At 42.8% G+C, this 26511-nt stretch overlaps 1 protein-coding gene across 1 annotated transcript in view; it reads right to left on the bottom strand.

The window, feature by feature from the left end:
* The window catches only part of vps36 (vacuolar protein sorting 36 homolog), a 73111-nt gene that overhangs the window by 28145 nt on the left and 18455 nt on the right, over window positions 1-26511 (bottom strand). The window contains exons 4-7 of the mRNA XM_070892393.1: window positions 25772-25886; window positions 20174-20263; window positions 12429-12515; window positions 4610-4642 (exon numbers count right to left, since the gene is read on the bottom strand). Of these exons, the coding sequence (XP_070748494.1) occupies window positions 4610-4642; window positions 12429-12515; window positions 20174-20263; window positions 25772-25886 (325 nt within the window). The remainder of the gene's footprint in view (window positions 1-4609; window positions 4643-12428; window positions 12516-20173; window positions 20264-25771; window positions 25887-26511) is intronic.

Genomic DNA, 26511 nt, shown 5'->3' on the forward strand with positions numbered 1-26511 from the left:
TGGACATGCGCGCTACAGTGGGCGCGCATGTGCAGTAGCTCCAGGCGCCCAAAACTGTGTGGGAGGGGCCCGAAGCACGCAGCCCCTAGCCCTGGCCAAATGGCCTCACTGGGGCTGCGTGCATAAGGCTGCCTCCCACGCCCAGCTCCTGCTTCCTCCCGACCCGACTCGACTCCCGCCCCCCGCCCCGGACCGGACCCGACCCGACTCCCGCTTCCCCCCCCCTCCCCCGGACCCGACCCCCCCGGACTGGACCCGACCCGCGCTCCCCCCACCCCCGACCTGACCTCCCTCTCCCTCCCTCCCTCCGCACCCCCCCCCCCCGACCCAAACCGAACCGACCTCCCTCCCACCACCCCCCCGACCCAACCCGCGCTCCCAACCCCGACCCGCGCTCCCAACCCCGGACCCGACCCGACCCAACGCCACCTACCTGTAAATCTGGTGCTTGGGACGGGCCCTGCCCTAAGTCTTGGGCCCGGCCGGGCCCGGCCCATTCACCCTCCCTCCCCCTTCTCCTTCCCCCTCCCCCTCCCCCTTCTCCTTTCCCTTTCCCCCCCTTCTCCTTTCCTTTCCCCCCTTCTCCTTCCCCTTCTCCCCCTTCTCCTTCCCCTTCTCCTCTCCCCCCCTTTCCCCTTCTCCTCTCCCCTCCTCTCCCCTCCTTCTCCTCCCCCCCTTTCCCCTTCCCCTTCTCCTCCCACCCTTCCCCTTCTCCTCCCACCCTTCCCCTTCTCCTCCTCCCCCCTTTCCCTTCCCCTTCTCCTTCTTCCCTCCCCCTCCCCTCCCCCTGCCTCCCTCCCTCCCCTCCCCTCCCCCTGCCCCCCTCCTCCCCCCTCTCTCCCTCTACCCCCCTCCTCCCCCTCCCCTCGCTGTCAGAAACACAGACACTGACAGACAGAGAGATAGAGACACTGACAGAGACACACTGGGGGGGGGGCATTCCAGCACGCTGTTGGAGGGCTCCCGGTGCTGCAGTCGGTAAGTAGAAAATGTTTTATTTATTGATTAAAAAAAATATATTATTTATTAATTTTTTAAAATTGATTTATTGGTTGATTTATTGATGTTTTTATCATTTATTATTGATGATGGCTCTTTATTTGTAAAACTGAAGTGTTTAATGTTTGTAAACTTCCCTTTAAACCACCCCCCCACTCCCATTCCCTGATTTGTAACCCACGCCTGATTTTCTAAAGTGTAGACAAGGTTTTTTCGAGCGTACAAAAATCTTCACTTATTCCATTCTAAGTTAGTTTGGAGTAAGTTTTCACTGCCGAAACTTTGAAAACAGGCGTAAGTGGCCGGACACGCCCCCTTTTGAAAAAAAAAATTCTGTTCCCAAGTGAAACTGTTCTAACTGACTAGAACTGGATCAAACTAAATGCCGAGAATTCAAATTTCTAAAATACTCCGTTCTACACCAGTTGCTCCAAAAAACTTGGGCCCATTGCGTTTAAAAAGAAGTAAAAGGCACACCTTTAATAACACACACAGAATAGGGATACCAACACACACTGAGGGGTACAATACATTGAATAAAATGTCAAATTACAGCCTGTGGGGAAAAGAATACAGCTTAAACTCTAAATGAGGTAGAGGAGAATGCAGATACATTTACACAAGTTATCCCAGCCTCCCCCCCCGCCTCCCAATTCCCCCAAGTTATAGCTCTGGGGGGTTCAGGGGCTATGCGCTATGCTCACCAATCCCCTATTGATAGTTCCAACTCCGGGGTTCGCCTTAGTTGTGCCTGGGGTTCGCCTTAGTTGTCCACGTTCTGTAGTCTGTACCCCTCGGTAGCGTAGGACCAGCTTGTAGAGTGGAAAAATCTTCGGTTTTGTTGGGTTGGTTCCGGTTGACTGTTTGATTGGACGAGATGGTCCGAAACTTTCCGATAGTCGTTTTGAAAGCCTGTTTGCTGTCGTGGTGCTGTCCTTCTGGGTTTTAGAGATTCCTTTCACCGATGTTTCGGGGTCCCACTTTTTGAGGTTGGTGTAGAACTTATGCGACGAGACTGCTAACTTAATAGTGTCTCTAGGAGCACACTTAACTGCCGGAACAGGCCTTCAATTATACTAAAACAGGCTTCCTTATCTTTGCGCCAAATCAGTTCTTGGGCTTTGTTTAAACTGTTCTGTCCATTGATTTTCAAATGTCTCCTTTGTCAGTGTTTTTGGTGGGCTAGTCAGCAGTAACTCGATTAGGGTGTGATAGTGTGCTATCACTGGTTTTGCATTGTTTTAGGATTGTCCAGTTTCCTGACCATCTAGTTGGGCCCATGATTTTCATTGTGCTTGATTGGGTAATTTGATTATCTCTTAGGGGTTGAATTGGTGTTGCATAGTTCGCCCAGACAGTCTGGGATCCTTAATACACAAATTTGCTTCACAGAGGTTAGCCCCACCTCCTGTATTCGGTAACTCTTTTTCGCAGCCAAAATGTTGTAGAATCTTAAAATTGATATGCTCCTTCCCATAGATGTTTAGGGGATCTCAGGCTTCTGTAATTTAGGTCCATTTTGAATTCTCTTTCCTATGAGTCCAAACACTGGGGGGGGGGGGGGTCACCATGAATGTATCCCCTGTTATCCCCTGCAGGCTTCGTCTCCCCCTTTAAAACTCATTTTAAAAGTCCAGAAAGGGATTCTTCTCCTCTGCAGGCGAAATATTGGTAAATTCTACACTTTCAAGCCACACACCATTTGCAGTCAAGAAAGTGAGTGGACAACCAACAAAACCTTGGGGAATTCTGTTCTGAGGACCCACCACGAGCCATGCTAAAGTTGCCCATGTGTAACTATCCCTGTGAATGTTCTTGTTCTCTGTGGGGAGGAGCCTGGAATCACCAGGACCGTTGTGACCAAGAACTCAACACAATTGGGTAAATCAAACTTAGATCCCCAATTTCTACAGCACATGTAGGTGATGATGCACTATGTTCCTATTTTTTATAGCTTTGCTTAATACATAAGATCATAAGAAAAAGGAGGAGTAGGCCATACGGCCCTTCGAGCCTGCTCCGCCATTCAATAAGATCATGGCTGATCTGATCATGGACTCAGCTCCACTTCCCTGCCCCTTCCCCATAACCCCTTATCCTCTTATCGTTTAAGAAACTGTCTATTTCTGTCTTAAATTTATTCAATGTCCCAGCTTCCACAGCTCTCTGAGGCAGTGAATTCCAGATTTACAACCCTCAGAGAAGAAATTTCTCCTCATCTCAGTTTTAAATGGACGGCTCCTTATTCTATGATCATGCCCTCTAGTTTTAGTCTCCCCAATCAGTGGAAACATCCTCTCTGCATCCACCTTGTCAAGCCCCCTCATAATCTTCTATATTTCGATAAGATCACCTCTCATTCTTCTGAATTCAATGAGTAGAGGCCCAACCTACTCAACCTTTCCTCATAAGTCAACCCCCTCATTCCCGGAATCAACCTAGTGAGCCTTCTCTGAACTGCCTCCAAAGCAAGTATATCCTTTCGTAAATATGGAAACCAAAACTGCACGTAGTATTCCAGGTGTGGCCTCGCCAATACCCTGTATAGCTGAAGCAAGACTTCCCTGCTTTTATACTCCATCCCCTTTGCAATAAAGGCCAAGATTCCATTGGCCTTCCTGATCACTTGTTGTACCTGCATACTAGCTTTTTGTGATTCATGCACAAGTACCCCCAGGTCCCGCTGTACTGCAGCACTTTGCAATCTTTCTCCATTTAACTAATAACTTGCTTAGTGTTGGAAATAATTTTTTTTAGAGGAACATATACACATAAAAAGAATCAAAGCAACAATTTTTTTCCCATACCCACCTGTTTATTTGCTGCAGGTGCACCCTATGCCGTGCACTATTTGACAACAGGCTTCTAATCATCTTTTTAAAAATCTGATTAGATCTTTGAAGTGCCTTTTGATGTTTTTCTGCATTAAAAGATACTACAGAAATACAATCAGTTGTCATTGTTGTTATCTGCTGCACTGGCTGCCAAATTATTTATGACAGTGACTTCAATTTATATTCTGAGGAGGGGATGAGAAGATCAGCTAGTAGCGAAGAAGTTGGAAGTTTCAGTAGGAGGAGGATAAATTCACAGCTGCTTACCTGGACAGAATTTAGAAAATATAGAAATACAAGCAACCTAAAACTGAATGCAACGGTGATAAAGGTAAGAAAAGCAGGGAGAGTGCAATGGCAGTGTGAGCCTTGTAGTGTCCTCTGCACTCATCATGAGAAAGGAAGGCGATGAAGATAATCTCTAGGTCGGAGCCACTGCCCATGCCTGCTGCACAGCTGAGAGAATTGCAAGAATAGTTGCAGAAATTTAGAAATATTTCACAGTATTTGTTGAGGGAGGTTTCTGCTTTTCGACAGGATGGTTACTTCAGTACATGCTCTAAAATTGAAGTGAAATATTTGTTTTCTCACAGAGGTACAATAATAAATTTCCATTTGTATACGGTATCCATTATTAATGAATGTGCACTTTGCTTTCATTAAATATGAAGGAACCACTTATTAGCTTATCAAAGTTAAATACCAGTTATTTAAATCATCGCAGGTAACGTACAATATCATTATAAGCTGATTAGGAAGAGCTGGTGTAAGCTTACCTTTTTCATTAGTTTACTGAGGTCTTCAAAGGCCTGAAAACCAAAGAGGAAAAATTAGGCTTACAATTACAATGCTGCATACAGCAATAATCATTATTTTTGTCACAATTAAGTGTACAAAAGTTAAAAGACACACACCTGAAAATAAAATGCTAATACTGAGCCAATAGAATGTTGAATTAGATAGCCAAAACACGAGAATACAAGTCAGAACTCTACAGTGCTCAGGTCAGGCCGCACCATGAGTATTGTGACCAGTTCCAGTTGCTGAGAAACAAGGGAAATATTGAAATGCTGGAAAGTGCAGAGAAAAGCCACAAGGCTGATCCCAGCATTAAGGGTCTGAGTTATGAAAAGAGACTGGAGAGACATGGGCTTTACGGGCTGGAAAAAAAGGCATTCTCGGGTATCGAGGGATACAAGATAATAAGTGGCATGGTAAAGGATAATTTGGAATTCGACTTTAAATGAAATGGTGAGAGTAGGACAATAGGGCACAGGTTTAAACTAGCAACGGGTAATTTTATAACTGATATTAGGAGGCTCTTCACACAGAGAATGATCAATACTTGAAATGGATATCTGGGCAGTGATGGTGCCAAACACCTTGGAATCAATTGAGAAACAACTAGATACGATAATGGGGGAAGTGTAGAGTTGTTCTGGATGGATGAACTAAAAGGGGCCAAATGACCTTCCCCATCTGTAAGTATCGTGTGATCTTGTGTTTATGGCATCATTTGTCAGTTCCTAAATTGCAGGAATTTAGTGAAATTTGGAAGCAGGGCAAACATCTGCTTTCCACCTCATCGTATCAAAAATGGGGAGATGTTGAGACTAAAATTACTTTTTATATGCTTGATTGGTGATTTTTGCAGCATACTTGCATACCAAACTTTTCAAAGTTTTCAAACTTAGCACAAAAAAACAAAATTATAAAATATAAGGTGAATATCAATATAAGATAGTCACCAAGAAATCAAATAAGGAATTCAGATGAAGCTTTTTTACGCAGAGTGTGGTGAGAATGTCGAACTCACTACCACAGGGAGTAGTTGAGGCGAATAGTATAGATGCATTTATGGGGAACTCAGATAAGTATATGAGGAAGAAAGGAATAGAGGAGTAGAAACACCAGCATGGCCTGGTTGGGCCGAATGGCCTTTTCTGTGCTTTATCTTCTATGTAATTCTATGTAAGGCTGCATAATCAAATAGTGAATAATTTAGATTTAAAGGAAAAAAATGGACATTTTCAAATACATTTTGAAATTTTCTCCATAAATGTATTTTTGTTCTACATTAAACACCCAGTAAGCAAAAACAAGGGCACAACACAAACTGTGTTTTTCATTATGCTTCCTCAACAGGAAGAACAATTGGAGCTACTATGGACCGAAGAACTAATATTCACAATTATATTACAAAAATAAACATATGCACCTTCAATGCAAAAGGAAGTTTGGCACTAATGAAAAGTAAAGTTTGTAAGTATGAAGTTTTTGAATAGAGACAGCTGATATCAATTGTATTAGCAAACATCAGATCCCATTTGGAATCTGAAAAAACAACTATCTACATCTTTCCACAGCAACAATGAGCTTATTCTAACAGGTTTCAGGTGGAATTATCCCCAAGGTATCACTGTCTCTATTACTGCTACTTGAGAGGCTTTACATCCAAGGAAGTACTTTTGAAGTGTCATAACTGCTGTAATGTAGGAAAATGCAGCAGCCAATTTACAGGTTCCACAAACAGCAATGAGAAAAATTGCCATATAATCTATTTTAGTGATGTTGGTTGCGGGATACATGTTGGCCAGGAAACTTAAAGTAGGCCAATGCTCTTCTTCAAATAGTACCATGGGATCTTTTATATCGACCGGAGAGGGTAGACAGGGCCTTGGTTTAATGCGCCATCTGAAATTCAGCACTTCTAACAGTGCAGCACTCCTTCAGTATTGCACTGAAATGTCAGCCTAGATTATGTGCTGAAGTCTCTGGAGTGTGGTTTGAACCCACAACCTTCTGACTTGGAGGAGAGTGTGCTACCCACTGACACTATAAGATTGATCTTGTGGTTTATGCTGGACATCTCTATTTGGCTTCTCTATCCATGAATGTCAATCATAAAAATATTTCAACTGTACTCTAGAAATACCAACTGTTCTCACCCATGATTGCCGAAGGAGGCTTGCAGGGCACAAACTATAAAAGCAAGGAACAACGTCACAGTGACTTCAACAGCCGTCCGCCCATTTGTGCCAGGCTGTAAGTGGCCTTAAAAGGACTACGCAATAAATTTTTCGAAAGAGCTTTGTTGGGCCTGGAATATCGCGACTCAACCCACCAACTGGCTCAGCATGGAGCTGGCAGATTTCCAGCCATCCCAAACCCGGTGAGCTGCAGCGGGACACCCATTTGGTGCTTGCAGCATTCAACTGAGGTCTGAACCTGAAAATGGTTCGGGCCTCCTGATGCCCATTTTGAGTGGGCGGTGCAGCCGGCTCACTGGCTTTGGGCAGAAGTCCAAAATTCCATCCCCTCCACCCACAAAGTCTTGGCTTGGAAAAGATCTTTCTTCTCTGATTGTTAGATAATTTTGCCTCTCTCACTTTACAAATTAATATACATTTTAAAACTTGCATGGTGGTAGCGTTGCCCGAAACTTTCTTTTGGACTGCAGGTAATCATACACTGAACTAATGAAATAACACGAGAGAAGCCTCATCTTTTACTTCTCACATAGATAGCACAGTATAGCCGGTGGCACCGTGAAAAATAAACAACCAACTTCTGTGATCCTAATGGTGCAAGGGAATTGATTTTTATTGTGTTATAATAATGGAAGTCAGAGGCAAGGAAAACAAGAGCCTTTTTTCCACTGGCCTTTGCACGAGGCCCATAATCACCAATGGTATGTGCAAAAGTAACATGGGGGAGAGAGAGTAGCTTTCGCAGGCTGTGGGCTCACTGCTCCCCTGGAGCCTCAGGTGGAAAAACCTAAAGGCGGCAATATTACCAAAATGGCAATGAAAAGAGCTGAATTAATGCGCAGTTGAATCTAAAGCATTCTGGGTTAGCAACTTCTACTCGCTAATCTTAGGTCACCTTTCTCAAAGTTGGATTCAGTAACCCCTCCGAGTCAGTTTCTGAAGTGCTTATCAGCAATCATTATTGGAACATAGGAACAGGAGTAGGCCATTTAGTCCCTTGAGTATGTTTCGCTGTTCAATTAGATCATGGCTGATCAACGACCTGACTCCATATGACTCATTACATAAACAGTATTAATCCCCATCGCTTACCTTGAAAAATCACAAAAAACCCCACAATGTCATTAATTATGATTCGTTGTGAACTATTTGTGTTTCCAGCACTCACAGTGACAGTGGGTGGAATTTCATCTATTTTCAAAAAATAAAAACCAGCCCAGTTTTAACTTACTTAGAAGTACAAATACTACAAATTCACGAACATGACTAGCTTCCGAATTGGGTACAGTCCCCGAGCACATCAGGATCAAATGTATAGTGGGAACATCCGTTGCAGCTTTAGAGAGGCTGTGCAGCCACACCATACTGATCTACTGGAATTAACTAATTTACTGGAATTCTTTGAGGATATAACGAGCATGGTGGATAGAGGTGTACCGATGGATGTGGTGTATTTAGATTTCCAAAAGGTATTCGATAAGGTGCCACACAAAAGGTTACTGCAGAAGATAAAGGTACGCGGAGTCAGAGGAAATGTATTAGCATGGATCGAGAATTGGCTGGCTAACAGAAAGCAGAGAGTCGGGATAAATGGGTCCTTTTCGGGTTGGAAATCGTTGGTTAGCGGTGTGACACAGGGATCGGTGCTGGGACCACAACTGTTTACAATATACATAGATGACCTGGAAGAGGGGAAGGAGTGTAGTGTAACAAAATTTGCAGATGACACAGAACAGTGGGAAAGCGGGTTGTGTAGAGGACACAGAGAGGCTGCAAAGAGATTTAGATAGGTTAAGCGAATGGGCTAAGGTTTGGCAGATGGAATACAATGTCAGAAAGTGTGAGGTTATTCACCTTGGGAAAAAAAAAAACAGTAATAGGGAATATTATTTGAATGGGGAGAAATTACAACATGCTGCGGTGCAGAGGGACCTGGGGGTCCTTGTGCGTGAAACTCTTTTGAGTAATCCCAAAAAGTCAGTTTGCAGGTGCAGCAGGTAATCAGGAAGGCGAATGGAATGTTGGCCTTCATTGCGCGAGGGATGGAGTACAAAAGCAGGGAGGTCCTGCTGCAACTGTATAGGATATTGGTGAGGCTGCACCTGGAGTACTGAGTGCAGTTTTGGTCAACTTACTTAAGGAAGGATATACTAGCCTTGGAGGGGGTACAGAGACGATTCACTAGGCTGATTCCGGAGATGAGGGGGTTACCTTATGATGATAGATTGAGTAGACTGGGTCTTTACTCGTTGGAGTTCAGAAGGATGAGGGGTGATCTTACAGAAACATTTAAAATCATGAAAGGGATAGACAAGATAGAGGCAGAGAGGTTGTTTCCACTGGTTGGGGAGACTAGAACTAGAGGGCACAGCCTCAAAATACGGGGGAGCCAATTTAAAACCGAGTTGAGGAGGAATTTCTTCTCCCAGAGGGTTGTGAATCTGTGGAATTCTCTGCCCAAGGAAGCAGTTGAGGCTAGCTCATTGAATGTATTCAAATCACAGATAGATAGATTTTTAACCAATAAGGGAATTAAGGGTTATGGGGAGCGGGCGGGTAAGTGGAGCTGAGTCCATGGCCAGATCAGCCATGATCTTATTGAATGGCGGAACAGGCTCGAGGGGCTAGATGGCCTACTCCTGTTCCTAATTCTTATGTTCTTATGTTCTTAACCCAGAAGTAAAGGATTAGAATTAAACCTCATGATTCCAATTTCTGAAATATTAATTTCTTACCCTCAACTTGCAGGCCAGGGTCAGCCTTGAGTTCAAGATCTCAGCAACAGCTTTCCTACAAATCTATTAGAATCTTCTATTTCTGACAGAGTAAACATTGTTGGAATATTTTTACAACGTAAATTTCAATGTAGCAACATGTATAATGGAGCCAATCAATCAATTAATGGACTTCTGGGAAGCAGGGGGTTCAAAATGACTGACCAGATTACCTGAGAGTTATGGCATGCTTAGAAGGGTTAAGAATCCTTATAATGGGTACGGTAGTATAGTGGTTATGTTACTGGACTAGTAATCCAAGGGCCTGGACTAATGATCCAGAGACATGAGTTCAAATCTTGCCATGCTAGCTAAGGAATTTAAATTCAGTTAATTAAATAATAAAGTAAAGGTGACCATTGTTGTAAAACCCATCTGGTTCCCTAATGTCCTTTAGGGAAGGAGATCTGCCATCCTTACCCAGTCTGGCCTAAATGTGACTCCAGACCCACAGCAATGTGGTTGACTCTTAACTGCCCTGAGATGACCTAGCAATCAACTCAATTGTACCAAATTTCTACATGGACTGCAGTGGCTCAAGAAGGAGGTTCACCATTACCATCACTCCCCTGCTCTTCTTTGAAAAAGTGCCATGATATCTTTTACGTCGACCTGTGAGCAGACGGGGCCTCGGTTTAACGTCTCATCCGAAAAAAGGCACCTTCGACAATGCAGCACTCCCTCAGCACTGCACTGGGAGTGTCAGTCTAGATTTTCTCGTTCAAGTCTCTGCAGTGGGACTAGAACCCACAACCTTCTGACTCAAGAGGTGAGTGCTACCCACTGAGCCACGGCTAACACTCCAAGTATTTCAATATCACAGTAATATTTTAAAAATATATACCTACAGTCACTAGCCATAAGGTTCTCTATTTTTAAGTGGTGTGACTAAATAGGCCCAATTCTGAATCTATATTGCGCTCTCGAATATAAACATATTCTGATTAAAAGTAATGCAAATAAATACTAAAAATTCTTCGGGATGATAAGCTGAATGCCTTGTGGAAAGTTCCAGGACTACTTTAAAAAAAAAACATCCAGTAGAATAGTCTACGTAGCATTGTTTCTCCAATGCTGGAATTGTTCAGAGAGACTCTGGGAACAAAAGGGAATGGGCACACACCTAACAGGAACTTCCTGTGATAAACAGAATTGAACTGCAGGATTCTTATCAGGGACAAACAGCGCTGGCAGGAAACCTTTACTAGAACCTGGGGTCACTAAATATGATATAATTCATCCGTAAAATCAAAATAGTTTGCCATATCCAAAGGACTTAAAAAAAATTCAGAAAACATTATTTTTTTGTCATGAAGTTTTGCTTGTTTTGGTTTTGTTAAGGGGTGCGAGGGGGAAAGAGAGATTACATGGTACTTTAGCCCAATATATAGAGAGATATTTGTTGATTTCTTTTTCTGAATTCAACCTCATTATGGTTTCAGCATTGCATGAATTATATACACTCCTGAAAGAAGTAATGAGTTTATAGCACTTTAAAACCACCCAAAAAAGAACCAAAACATTTCCAGTGAAGGTTAAAAACCAGATTTCCTTTTGTTCAAATTAAAATTACAGAAATATGGATTAAGCTTTTAATGTGACAGTGTATAGTCTGCATTGTAATCTGCCTTTTTCTCTGCAGGCGTGTGTAACCCAAGCACTGAATGTTAAGATTAACTGACTCTTCAATCATGAAAATAAGAACAGATGTTACATTACCTGTGTATGGTAAATACAATTTGTTAAAATAAATTATAAATGTATAGCACTCAATTCCTTTTCTGTAAGACCTACAATTATGACTGAATGTAATGGTTTCTACAACTTCTGTCACACGTCTTAAAGATTTTGGCATCTTTTAATATACAAAAAAAATTAAATTCACTCTTCAGCAAGTCCAATTTTTCTTTTATAGAGTTATCTTTCAATGCAAGTTATTTTCAATTTTCAGATCCACTTGGCCATCAGAGGTCTGCCACTTAAAGGGCAGAAATTTAGCCTGCTCTCAGTGATCATTGTAGTCACCGGCTAGGAGTTGGTAGGTACCAGTAGGCTTGACCCCTCCTTGAGACTTTCACTCCTCTCCTCTCCTCTCCTCTCCGGGGAAATATCACGGCTTTCATTTGGTGCAGATTGGGAACAACTCACTCTTTAGTAGTTACCATTAGTGCTCTGACACTCAAAGGCCATTTTACCATTCTGTTTGGAGCCTCAGATTCACCTGTAGCCTTAATATTTGGAGAATCACCTTAGTTGATAGATAGTGTTTGTGCTAAGTTCTGTAGTATGGATGGTGATAAACCAGAAATTACATTTCTTTCCATAAAACGTTTTTTTTAAGAACAATCTTTTCAAACCTTTATAATTCCTTAAAGTCAACCTATATGGTGCAGCAAGTACCTTCTTATGAATGCATAATATCATGTCTTGTTGCTAGTAGCCTTAGTGTCACGTGGAGACATCGGAACAAGGAAATACACCAATTACTATGTCTTTGGGACAGAAACTGTATCTTAATTTGACTTGTCTTCAGCTCTGTACTATAGTCTAATATAATGTCCAAATCAGGGAAGCACAAACTAAGTTTGCAACAAATTTATCCTAGGTTTACACTTTCATAATATGCATAAAACAAAGTGCAAACATTAAAGAAAAGTGTACTCGTATAAATGACATTTCCTTCCTAAATACTAACTATCTAACCTGGCTTTTCAGGGTGAAACACTCTCAGGGAGATCTGTTTCAACACAGCACTCACACCAGCCTTTCACAGGAAATGGTCTCAGCGGATCCAGACAGATGGCTGGCCTTGAACATTTAGAATGACTTACTTCAGAGATGTTTTTGTCGGTCTCCTTTCGTTTTTCCTCCAGCTTCCTTTCAATACCCACAATTCCTGCAGCCCTCACTCTTCCTGCCTGTAAAAATAGGAAACTCTTATTCATTTCACACCAATACATTTTCTATTCAAAGTTTTTGTTCTCTTGCAAATGCAAATACTTCCTACTACATGTGATTGTTAAAAGCTCCCACAGGAAATGAACTTCGAAGGGAAGTTAGTTATTTTTACGAACAGCAGTTGAGATCTGAGTCTGGCTGTTTTGTCTTTTTTGTTCCTTTTTAAAATGTAATCACCTTTCCCTCTGCTACATTCCATTCCTTGACTGGGACGGATGTCAAGCAACCTGCTCAACCTCCAGCAACATTGCTTTTGTGACAATGACTCTAGGTGATTCTTCCTGCCTGAAGGAAGTACAAAACCTATGCTTTGCATTTTCCTTCACTGGCATAATTGAAATTAAGAACTCATTCTGAGTGAGAAATTACACAGTAAAACCATATCTCTACAACTCCATGGAATAAAATCATACAGCATTCTGGAGAGGGAGGGTGAACAGCCAGTTGTCGTGGTACATGTAGGTACCAACGATATAGGTAAGAAGCGGGAAGAGGTCCTACAAGCTGAATTTAGGGAGCTAGGAGTTAAATTAAAAAGTAGGACCTCAAAGGTAGTAATCTTTGGATTGCAACCAGTGCCCCGTGCTAATCAGAGTAGAGGGAGCAGGATAGTTAGAATAAATACGTAGCTTGAGCAGTGGTGCAAGAGGGAGGGATTCAAATTCCTGGGACATTGGAACCAGTTCTGGGGGAAGTGGGACCTGTACAAAAGGGACGGTCTGCACTTGGGCAGGACTGGAACTGATGTCCTAGGGGTAACATTTGTTAATGCAGTTCGGGAGTGTTTAAACTAATATGGCAGGGGGATGGGAACCTATGCAGCGAGATAGGGCGAAGTAATATGGAGTCAGAAACAGATGGTAGAAAGGTAAAAAGCAACAGTGGAAGGCTGAGTAAACAAAGGCAAGAAACAAAAAGGGCCACACTACATCATAATTCTAAAAGGACAAAGGGTGTTTAAAAAACAAGCCTGAAGGCTTTGTGTCTTAATGCAAGGAGTGTCCGTAATAAGGTGAATGAATTAACTGTGCAAATAGATGTTAACGGATATGATGTGATTGGGATTACGGAGACGTGGCTCCAGGATGATCAGGGCTGGGAACTCAACATCCAGGGGTATTCAACATTCAGGAAGGATAGAATAAAAGGAAAAGGAGGTGGGGTAGCATTGCTGGTTAAAGAGGAGATTAATGCAATAGTTAGGAAGGACATTTGCTTGAATGATGTGGAATTTATATGGGTAGAGCTGCAGAACACCAAAGAGCAAAAAACGTTAGTGGGAGTTTTGTACAGACCTCCAAACAGTAGTAGTGATGTTGGGGAGGGCATCAAACAGGAAATTAGGGGTGCATGCAATAAAGGTGCAGCAGTTATCATGGGTGACTTTAATATGCATATAGATTGGGCTAACCAAACTGGAAGCAATACGGTGGAGGAGGATTTCCTGGAATGCATAAGGGATGGTTTTCTAGACCAATATGTCGAGGAACCAACTCGGGGGGAGGCCATCTTAGACTGGGTGCTGTCTAATGAGAGAGGATTAATTAGTAATCTTGTTGTGCGAGGCCCCTTGGGGCAGAGTGACCATAATATGGTGGAATTCTACATTAGGATGGAGAATGAAACAGTTAATTCACAGCCCATTGTCCAGAACTTAAAGAAGGGTAACTTTGAAGGTATGAGGCGTGAATTGGCTCGGATAGGTTGGCGAATGATACTTAAGGGGTTGACAGTGGATGGGCAATGGCAGACATTTAGAGACCGCATGGATGAACTACAACAATTGTAGTTTCCTGTCTGGAGTAAAAATAAAAAAGGGAAGGTGGTTCAACCGTGGCTATCAAGGGAAATCAGGGATAGTATTAAAGCCAAGGAAGTGGCATACAAATTGGCCAGAAATAGCAGTGAACCTGGGGACTGGGAGAAATTTACAACTCAGCAGAGAAGGACAAAGGGTTTGATTAGGGCAGGGTAAATAGAGTACGAGAGGAAGCTTGCAGGTAACATTAAGACAGACTGCAAAAGTTTCTATAGATATGTAAAGAGAAAAAGGTTAGTAAAGACAAACGTAGGTCCCCTGCAGTCAGAATCAGGGGAAGTCATAATGGGGAACAAAGAAATGGCAGACCAATTGAACAAGTACTTTGGTTCGGTATTCACAAACAACCTTCCGGATATAAAAGGGGTCAGAGGGTCTAGTAAGGAGGAGGAACTGAGGGAAATCCTTATTAGTCGGGAAATTGTGTTGGGGAAATTGATGGGATTGAAGGCTGATAAATCCCCAGGGCCTGATGGACTGCATCCCAGAATACTTAAGGAGGTGGCCTTGGAAATAGCGGATGCATTGACAGTCATTTTCCAACATTCCATAGACTCTGGATCAGTTCCTATCGAGTGGAGGGTAGCCAATGTAAACCCACTTTTAAAAAAGGAGGGAGAGAAAAAACAGGGAATTATAGACCGGTCAGCCTGACATCAGTAGTGGGTAAAATGATGGAATCAATTATTAAGGATGTCATAGCAGCGCATTTGGAAAGTGACATGATAGGTCCAAGTCAGCATGGATTTGTGAAAGGAAAATCATGCTTGACAAATCTTCTGGAATTTTTTGAGTATGTTTCCAGTAGAGTGGACAAGGGAGAACCAGTTGATGTGGTATATTTGGACTTTCAGAAGGCTTTCGACAAGGTCCCACACAAGAGATTAATGTGCAAAGTTAAAGCACATGATATTGGGGGTAGTGTGCTGACATGGATTGAGAACTGGTTGTCAGACAGGAAGCAAAGAGTAAGAGTAAATGGGTACTTTTCAGAATGGCAGGCAGTGACTAGTGGGGTACCGCAAGGTTCTGTGCTGGGACCCAGCTGTTTATATTGTACATTAATGATTTGGACGAGGGGATTAAATGTAGTATCTCCAAATTTGCGGATGACACTAAGTTTGGTGGCAGTGAGAGCTGCGAGGAGGATGCTATGAGGCTGCAGAGTGACTTGGATAGGTTAGGTGAGTGGGCAAATGCATGGCAGATGAAGTATAATGTGGATAAATGGGAGGTTATCCACTTTGGTGGTTAAAAACAGAGAGACAGACTATTATCTGAATGGTGACAGATTAGGAAAAGGGGAGGTGCAACGAGACCTGGGTGTCATGGTACATCAGTCATTGAAGGTTGGCATGCAGGTACAGCAGGCGGTTAAGAAAGCAAATGGCATGTTGGCCTTCATAGCGAGGGGATTTGAGTACAGGGGCAGGGAGGTATTGCTACAGTTGTACAGGGCCTTGGTGAGGCCACACCTGGAGTATTATGTTCAGTTTTGGTCTCCTAATCTGAGGAAGGACATTCTTGCTATTGAGGGAGTGCAGCGAAGGTTCACCAGACTGATTCCCGGGATGGCGGGACTGACATATCAAGAAAGACTGGATCAACTGGGCTTGTATTCGCTGGAGTTCAGAAGAATGAGAGGGGATCTCATAGAAACGTTTAAAATTCTCACAGGTTTAGACAGGTTAGATGCAGGAAGAATGTTCCCAATGTTGGGGAAGTCAGAACCAGAGGTCACAGTCTAAGGATAAGGGGTAAGCAATTTAGGACTGAGATGAGGAGAAACTTCTTCACCCAGAGAGTGGTGAACCTGTGGAATTCTCTACCACAGAAAGTTGTTGAGGCCAATTCACTAAATATATTCAAAAAGGAGTTAGATATAGTCCTTACTACTCGGGGGATCAAGGGGTATGGCGAGAAAGCAGGAATGGGGTACTGAGGTTGCATGTTCAGCCATGAACTCATTGAATGGCGGTGCAGGCTCAAAGGGCCGAATGGCCTACTCCTGCACCCATTTTCTATGTTTCTATGTTTCTCGCACAGGAGGCAGCCATTTGGCCCATTGTGTCTGTGCTGGTTCACTGAAAGAGTTATCAGTTAGTCCCACTCTCTGTTCTTTCCCTATGGCTCTGCACATTTTCCCTTTTGAAGTATATATCCACTTCCTGTAGCAATGTTCAAACTAAGTCTGATGATATTCTGTTTTATAAGTACAGAACCATTATTCCAAGTAATGCACAATGCAGTATTCTGTTTCTAAAATGAAGCGTCATGCCTTTAATACCACAAAGTCTTCACAGAGTTGTGACGCTGCAGAATTCTATTCCACGGTTAGTGGTTGAGATAGAAATTATATCAACAGTCAAGATTAAATTGGATAGGCGAATGAAGGAAAAGGAGTTAAAGGGACACGGGAACAGGGTGGGTAAATGTGATCAGAACTATTTGCTCACGGGACACAGAAACATAGAACAGGAGTAGGGCATTTAGCCACTCGAGCCTGTTTTGCCATTCAAATAGATCATAGAAACAGAGAAAAATAGGTGCAGGAGTAGGCCATTCGGCCCTTTGAGCCTGCACTACCATTCAATAAGATCATGGCTGATCATTCACCTCAGTACTCCTTTCCTGTTTTCTCTCCATACCCCTTGATCCCGTTAGCCGTAAGGGCCATATCTAACTCCCTCTTGAACATATCCAATGAACTGGCATCAACAACTCTCTGCGGTAGGGAATTCCACAGGTTTACAACTCTCTGAGTGAAGAAGTTTCTCCTCATCTCAGTCCTAAATGGTTTACCCCTTATCCTTAAACTATGTCCCCTGGTTCTGGACTTCCCCAACATCGGGAACATTCTTCCTGCATCTAACCTATCCAGTTCCGTCAGAATTTTATATGTTTCTCTGAGATCCCCTCTCATCCTTCTGAACTTCAGTGAATACAGGCCTAGTCGATCCAGTCTCTCCTCATATGTCAATCCTGCCATTCCGGGAATCAGTCTGGTGAACCTTCGCTGCACTCCCTCAATAGCAAACACGTCCTTCCTCAGATTAGGAGACCAAAACTACACACAATATTCCAGGTGAGGCCTCACTAAGGCCCTGTACAATTGCAGTAAGACCTCCCTGCTCCGAAACTCAAATCCCCTAGCCATGAAGGCCAACATACCATTTGCCTTCTTCACCGCCTGCTCTACCTGCATGCCAACTTTCAATGACTGATGTGTCATGACACCCAGGTCTCGTTGCATCTCCCTTTTTCCTAATCTGCCGCCATTCAGATAATATTCTGCCTTTCTGTTTTTGCCACCAAACTGGATAACCTCACATTTATCCACATTATACTGCATCTGCCATGCGTTTGCCCACTCACCTAATCTGTACAAGTCACCCTGCAGCCTCTTAGTGTCCTCCTCACAGCTCACACCGCCACCCAGCTTAGTGTCATCTGCAAACTTGGAGCTATTACACTCAATTCCTTCATCTAAATCATTAATGTATATTGTAAATAGCTGGGGTCCCAGCACTGAGCCCTGCGGCACACACTAGTCGCTGCCTGACATTCTGAAAAGGACCCATTTATCCCGACTCTCTGCTTCCTATCTGCCAATCAGTTCTCTATCCACGTCAATACCCATTACCCCCAATACCATGTGCTTTAATTTTGCACACCAATCTCTTGTGTGGTACCTTGTCAAAAGCCTTTTGAAAGTCCAAATACACCACATCCACTGATTCTCCCTTGTCCACTCTACCAGTTACATCCTCAAAAAATTCTAGAAGATTTGTCAAGCATTATTTCCCTTTCATAAATCCATGCTGACTTGGACCGATCCTGTCACTGCTTTCCAAATGCGCTGCTATTTCATCTTTAATAACTGATTCCAACATTTTCCCCACTACTGATGTCAGGCTAACCGGTCTATAATTACCCGTTTTCTCTCTCCCTCCTTTCTTAAAAAGTGGTGTTACATTAGCTACCCTCCAGTCTATAGGAACTGATCCAGAGTCGATAGACTGTTGGAAAATGATCACCAATGCATCCACTATTTCTAGGGCCACTTCCTCAAGTACTCTGGGATGCAGACTATCAGGCCCCAGGGATTTATCGGCCTTCAATCCAATCAATTTCCCGAACACAATTTCCCGCCTAATAAGGATTTTCTTCAGTTCTTCCTTCTCACTAGACCCTTGGTCCCCTAGTATTTCAGGAAGGTTATTTGTGGCTTCCTTCGTGACGACAGAACCAAAGCATGGCTGATCTGTGACCTAACTCTATAAACCCGCTTTTTCCCCACATCTCTTGAAACCTTTGGTTAACAAAAATCTATCAATCTCAGATTTAAAATGAACAAATGTTCTGGCATCAATTGCTGTTTGTGGAAGAGAGTTCCAAACTTCTTCCATCCTTTTTCCTATGTTTCACTCCTAAAAGGTCTGGCTCTACTTTTTAGACTATGCCCCATAGTCCTCGACACCCCAACCAGCAGAAATAGTTTCTCTCTATCTACCCTATCTGTTCCCCTTACTATCTTAAAAACTTTGATCAAATCATCCCTTAACCGTCTAAAGTCTAGGGAATACAACCATAATTTGTGTAATCTCTCCCCGTAATTTAACCCTTGGAGTCCGGGTATCATTCTGGTAAACCTATGCTGCACTCCCTCCAAGGCCAACATATCCTTCCTAAAGTGTGGTGCCCAGACATGCACTGATTGGTCTGAACCATTAAATATTCTTTTAAAACATCGATAATAAATGTGGTTGACTGCAATTATAATAAATAATTTATATATGAAACAGACATGTACATTTATCCATGAACAAATATTTTGGTATAAATTGATTATGTATGTGAATAAATGTCAAGTGTGTACTTACTAAAATCTTAAAAAGTCCTCTCTCTTACAGCTTTAAGGGCCTTAGTTGAAATAAGATTGGGCAGTTTCAACCAGATTGCTAGTTGATGTATCTAACTGGGTCATTTTGGCAATCATTATTAACTGCTCAAGCCTAATAGAATATCAAACAGCTATGCTGTTTAAATTGTCTTTAACCATTAATACCATACTAGTAATTATTTTTTAATAATAGTTTTGTAGTTCTTTTCCACCAGTTTCAATGCTCCACACCCCTACAGTTCAAAATCAAAGAGAGTGCAGTGGGAAAGTAGGTGGCATGCTGTTTTCTCACTTTTGGGAATGTGGATCAAAGCTAGCCCAGAGAGATGGGACAAAGGTTCTTTCTCTTCTGGTTGCAAGAGCTCTAATTGCAATGACCCAGTTCCTCATGGATGTGACTACATGGAACTGAAGTATCTGTAATTATCAATTTGACTGAAAAGAGGCTACAAGGATGAATCTTGTTGAAGCAGAGGTCATCTGAGGTTGAAACCAAGGCACACTATCGAAACAGGGTACAGAGTTTCAAACACTGCATCTGAACAAATTTATGCTATACCTGGGAATACTTTCATCCTGATAATCGACACAAAAAGTGCAATGTCAATCAACACTCGCCAGTTCATTAAACAACCCCTCCCTCCCCCATTCTTAGGACTTCCTTTCCTTCCTGACCACCACCACTCACCCCAACAACCATCCCTCCATTTAAAAAAAATCTGCCATATAAAAAGTGCAAAGAAGTAGGTAGCACAAATGGGTTATGGGTGCAGTGCTTAAGGGGAATTCGAGACTAGTGGTGGATGCAGGCAGATCACGTCTCATACATTTAGCTGCAGTTAACTTTTTCAATGATCACAATAAATCAAGGAAGGGTTTTTCACATTAATACCTACTTGTGGTTTACTGGTTGACTGCATCAGCTGAGATACTGAAATACGCTCCCATCGCTTCTGAGACAATTCTTCTGATAGGCGTCTGTAAAACTTTAACACCAACATTAAACGTTGTTCATAATTGTTCGTAACCAACACCTCGCGAATGCTCAGATATCCAATAGCAATTATAAAATTTGCAGTTTTCAATTTGAATTATTAAAACACAATCACAACAACAACTTGCATTTCTATAGCACCTTTAACATACTAAAAGGACCCAAGGCGCTTAAATTTCAATGTATTTTGAGGTTTGAAAATACTGTACCATAAAGTCGTTAAGAAATATTAACTGCATTCACAACAGGTGCTCCCGAGTTTGATCCCCAATATTAAGCAATCTCACCATGCACCACAACTGATTGTACTTATGCTGGGAAATGCCCTCGTGTGGATGCTGGCTGAGAGCAAGATTGGGATTGGCCGTGATTCTCACCATGGTTAAACAGCCTTCTAACACTCACTCTTTCAGCTCACAAACAAAGTGGCTACATTGGTGGAACGAAGCTACCAGTTAACTGTACTCCAGAATCAGCACCTTCAGGACGGGATGCCAGAAAGGGAGAGAGTTGTGGAGAGTAAAATATTAATCATATATACAGTGCAGGAGCATGCAGAGAGAAATTCAAGGGTTTCATTGATCCCTCAGCCTGACATAAAACTAACTTTCTGCTTGAAAGCTTTTGAAAATCACGAGCTTATCTATCATTGTCCAGCATCAGCTTGAACGCTGAATTTAATAGGTTTTAAACGGAGGCCCAGCTGTCCAATAGATTTAAATTTCCAATATTAACTTCAAACTGGGACAGAAAACAATTTCACATTACTTGTTTTAATATTTTTCATAAAGGTATCTATCATTACTGTACTGGGCTGGTGCTGATTTAGAAGAGCAGTACTGGGTAACAAAGACTTATCAAAAAAAAATTAAAAAACGGAAACGTACAATTTTTAGGATTATCGCGGGATTATGAATGTGTTGAAGTACAGATCAGCCATGATCGAATACAATAGTGGAACAAGCTCGAGGGGCTGAATGGCCTACTCCTGTTCCTATGTTTCTCTTATCTGCTTTCAATTTTAAATCATTACATAAAGGTCAATTTTAACCCTGCTGCCCAGCAGCAACATTATGGTCAGGGGAAGGGGGGGCTCAAATGGTTAAGATCGATACTGCAAGGCCATTTTAACTATAAAATTCAGGAGGCAGCAAGGGGCAGAAAGCAGGACTTGGCGGCAGTCAGCAGAGAGGCCAGAAAAATGCATGGTAAGTATTCAAGTTCAACTTTTCTAGGAGTTCTGAGAGCCAGGAGGAGCAGGAGAGTTCCCCAAGGCCCGCAAGGGTTTCATGGGGCTCCCCAGCCTCTGCCTTGACACTCCCTTCCAGTTCTGACATTGCCTGTGGATTTCCACCTCCCACCGTACCCCCCCGCACCCCCCCGCACCCCCCCCCCCCTCCAAACACTAACATCATGCTGCGGACAATTCCCTTGGGTCCCCAGCATCCTCAGGCTCCCGCCTGTCTGCCCTGACACCACTTTCTCTAGTTTTGGGCCAGGCACCGTGTTCCACTATTTAAAATGAGGCACGAGAGTTAAAATGGCCTGGATATCCCTCCTGGCCCGCCTCCCACACACATCCAGAGTTAAAATCAACTCTTTAATCTCGGTTTGATCTTTCCAGATGCAATTTGGTTCCTGTGGGCGTAAGATCAGAAATGATTACTTGTGGAATGGCATGCCTATGTATTGAAACTGAAAGGCAAATCTATCATCACTTCTACTGGGCACGGAGAATGAGATTTTAGACACGTGATAATCATTACAATATATCTGTAGCCCAACAGCACAATAATTAGAAAAAAGTATGTCGCAAGACTTTAGTGATTACAAGGTTTCATTTCAACAGCAAAGACTAAGTTAACTAAAATTAAACAGTACTGCTCCTATAATGAACAAGAACTTCCTTTAACCACAGCTAATGAACACTGATCCTAATGAGTATAATGCAAAATCTGCTGCACGAATACAAGTCTTCTTAATGTACATTAGATAACATGTCTACTCCACAATTAACTTTAAACACTCCGTTATCACAGGAAGATTAGAGCAGACAGAAGCACCCTGCACTTAAAAAATAGTCTTGTCAAACAGTGGTTTTATATTGCTGTGTCAGTTTTGGGAGAGTTGTGCTACACTGTCACTCTCCTCCCATGTACTTTTTTTTGCCTGGTATTCAGACAGAGTGTCTGATGATGGTTCACAAAACCCTTAAAAATTGGGTTTCTATGGCCACTGGAACCAATGTTAAGTGGGAATCATTTCTGGAGGAATAGAATACAAAAGCAGGGAGGTCATGTTCAATTTATGTAGAACCTTGGTTAGACTACGCTTGGAGTACTGTGTGCAGTTCTGGTCTCCAAACTACAAAAAGGTTATTAAAGCACCAAAGAGGGTGCAGAGAAGATTTACTGGGCTGTTATCAGAATTGAAAGGATGTAACTATCAGGAAAGATTAAGCAGTCTTGGAGTCTTTTCTCTGGAAAAGAGAATACTAAGAGGAAAACTGATGGTCTTTAAAATTATAAAGGGGTTTGATACAAGAACAGGGAGGTTATGCTCGAACTGTATGAAACATTAGTTAGGCCACAGCTCGAGTACTGCGTACAGATCTGGTCACATTACAGGAATGATGTGATTGCTCTAGAGAGGGTACAGAGGAGATTTATGAGGATGTTGCCAGGACTGGAGAATTTTAGCTATGAGGAAAGATTGAATAGGCTGGGGTTGTTTTCTTTGGAACAGAGGAAGCTGAGGGGAAACTTAATTGAGATCTATAAAATTATGAGAGGCAGGCCCTATTTCCCTCAACCAGGGGGCATGGATTTAAAGTAATTGGCAGAAGGATCAGAGGGGAGTTGAGGAGAATCTTTTCACCCAGAGGATGGTGGGGGTCTGGAACTCACTGCCTGAAAAGGTGGCAGAGGCAGAAACCCTAATTGGATTTATAATGTACTTGGAAATGCACGTGAAGTGCCCTAACCTACAGGGCTAGAGACCAAGAGCTGAAAAGTGGGATTAGGCTGGTATAGACACGATGGGCTGAATGGCCTCTATCTAAGTCGTAAATTTCTATGATTCTATGATAGTGTGGGGGGAATCTGTTTCCACTTGTGGGCGAGCCCAGAACAAGGGGGCATAAATACAAGATAACCACAAACAGGATTTAGGAGCAATTTCTTTACATAGAGAAGGAAGTGAATATATAACTCGCTGGCATATGGAATGGTTGATGAAAATAGCACTGATGCGTAAGAGGAAGTTAAGTTTGATACATACATGAGGGAGAAGAGTAAAGGAGGATAGGACGAGATTCGTGTCTAGAACTATTGAGGGGGTTGAGGGGTAGTAATATTGAAGGGGCAGAGGGTTTGATAGGATAGAATGGGAAAGGGGAATAGTGGAATAAAGGGGCTGAGAGAAATGATTTTGGCTGCCCTCAGTGATAAACTAACAAATGTTAGTTAATTAAAACACAGCACATTTCAATTGCATTGGCTGATTGTATGTAGGAAATACAGTATAAGTGCAGTAAGCCTGATTGAGAACAAGAGGTGAAGTGGGGGATGACAGTGTTAGGTCAGTTTTGACCTTTGGGAAGTTGAGGAAGAGATAGAAGCCTGACTGGGATATAGGTGGCAGGAAATGAAAAATGCTAGAAGGCAGTTTCCTAGCAGCTAACCAAGAATTGGCTACTGGTTCCAGGGAAATCAAGGTCATGTCAGGCAAATGGGGTGTTTGGACCCAGAGTGAGTTGTTTAGAAATTTAAAAAGATGGTTATAAAATCATCGAGCTTGAAAAGGGAATACATGTAAGTAAACAAAAAGCAGTATAAGAACATGGGAGAATGAGCCAGCTGAAACACAGGGCCAGTAGATCTAGCTGTAAAATGCAAACCAAGGAGATACAACTGAAAAATGCGAGCCAGTTAGTCACCAATTGAAACATGAGCTGGGGAGGTAGTTAGGAGGATCAAGGCTGAGAGTTAGTCATGTGGGGACAATAGGTTAATAAGAGGTGTGGAAGACATATGGTATACAGTAGGCTATGCATTACAGAAGTGTTCGTGTGACATAAACGTGTTACAGGATGTAAGCGTTACAGTTAGAGGAAATGCACAGAATAGGCAAGATTTTAATATGATATATAAAAAAAATGCCTGCAATCCTGTTTGGCTGTGTGGGTGGACTACTAGCTAAATACCACTACCTGTATTACCAAATGAGGTTATTGGGTGTGCTGATGAAGGAAAAATAACAAACGCCAAGTGATAATACTTACAAACTGGAACCAAACACATTCTCCGATGGATTTCAGAATCTTACACTTAGGGGAAGAAATTCTGGTTGTTTGCACCTCCCAGGGACGCTAACAACTTTTCACCTGGGCGTGCGCCGCTAACGACTCCCGCTAAATTCCACAGGAGTTTATCGGCGACGGGAACCGTTGGGGCCTCGCTCCGCCCGATGACATTATCACCGTGCACAGAGCCCTGTTTTCACCCCGGAACAATAAACTGGCCCGCGTCCCCTGAAGCTGCGCCGAGCGATGACAGCGACAACTTCAGGGGACGTGAACAGGGCAGCAGGAGGCTTGCGGGGCGCTACTTAAAGGGGAGGGGTCGGCCAACTTGCAAAAAAAGTCATCATTTTCCCGAGTGCCTCGTTGCCGCTTTGAACGCGGGGTCCGTGCCGCAATCTGGCAGCCTGGCACTCCGCTCGAGTGCCGGGCTTGTGGCACGACACCCCGCTGGTCCAGGTAGGACCCCGCCGGGTTTGCCGTTGGACCCTCCTCTTTAACGAAGGGGAGAGCCCCTCCTCCACGGCAACGCTACGCGGTCCAGTGTATAGCGCTGCGCCCCGCTCCCTCTGCTTCCACCCTGTTAGTGCCCGAGAGGAGGTGGTGAGTGTTCTTTTGCGCTCCACTTCCTCTCAGGGGCGTTAACCCCAATTTCTAGAGCAGGGTGGGACTTCCGCGTCTGATGCAATTGGTCCCGCCTCGCGGATGTTACTGCCCCCAAACGGGGCACAACGGAATTTCTCCTCATTAAACTAAGCCAGCCCTTAAGACTTTTAACCATTTGAGCACTTTGACATTTTTGTGATCTTAACTTCATACAGTCGGATAGGCAAACTGGTTTTATGTATAATTTTTAACACAATTTTGTGATAAAGAAACAGAAAAATTTGTTAATCACAGATGTGAGATTTTTTTTTCTTCACCCCCCTCCCCCCGCCCCCTGTCCCTCTCTCACACACATCCTTTAGGACACTGCGCAACCATTCCTTCCATGGAAACAACAATCTAGTCTCTCACAATGCTGGTCTATAACCTGTTTATTCTGGGAATCACCATCACCATCCAGTGACTGCCTGGTCACTCACCAAAGAATATATTTTTATTTAATTGATGAAACCCTCTTTGAAGCGTTAACAAATACAAAATGAAAAATTTGGGAATTGCTTTACTTGACATTTTAACAGTCGAGACTATAGTTACCTCAATCTGTCCATGTTCCTTGAAAGACAATTTGATGTAAGAGTACTTGCTACTCTGATATGGGCCAGTTTCTTTGTTGGGAGGAACTGGTTGAAGATGAACTACTATTTTGGCACTGGAAACAAAATCAAAGGATTTGATTTGTAGACATTCACATGGTCAAGTACAAAGGGCAGTGTTATAAATGTACATGTTATACAGACAGCAGATGTTCTCAATTACATCCTTTCATCCAAATTTAGCCAGAAGATTACACAATTCAATTCGGGCTAAAGTACAATTTCCCCAATTGTGATTTCCCAGTCTCTGCTGGTTGCCTCTAATAAAAAATGCTCAATCATGTTGGGCATTTCTCCAGAAGGAAGAAAAATAAAGATTGCGTGCCATGCAACAACTAGTTACAAGGTGATAATGAAAGAGTGTCCGAAGTATGTTATTTGCCCACTCTCCTCGGCATGGAACGGATGTAACATAAAAAGGGGTATGGTGTGCAGAAAGTCGATAACTATTAATAAGAGAAAAATAAGAGCTGAAATGTAGAGCTGAGAATTTTTCTGCTTGCAATATTTTCCAGGTGGCAACATAAGGATATTACAAGAATCACACAAAGCCCACAGTGCAGGTACAGTTAAATGAAGTTCAAGCACAACTAGAATATTGCGATAGTTTGTCTGTGGAACTGCGACTTTTAAAAAAATATACAAAGCGTAAGCCACAGAAGTTTACAGATGGAGGCCATT

Source organism: Pristiophorus japonicus, chromosome 10, assembly GCF_044704955.1.
Source record: "Pristiophorus japonicus isolate sPriJap1 chromosome 10, sPriJap1.hap1, whole genome shotgun sequence".
Lineage (NCBI taxonomy): Eukaryota > Metazoa > Chordata > Chondrichthyes > Pristiophoridae > Pristiophorus > Pristiophorus japonicus.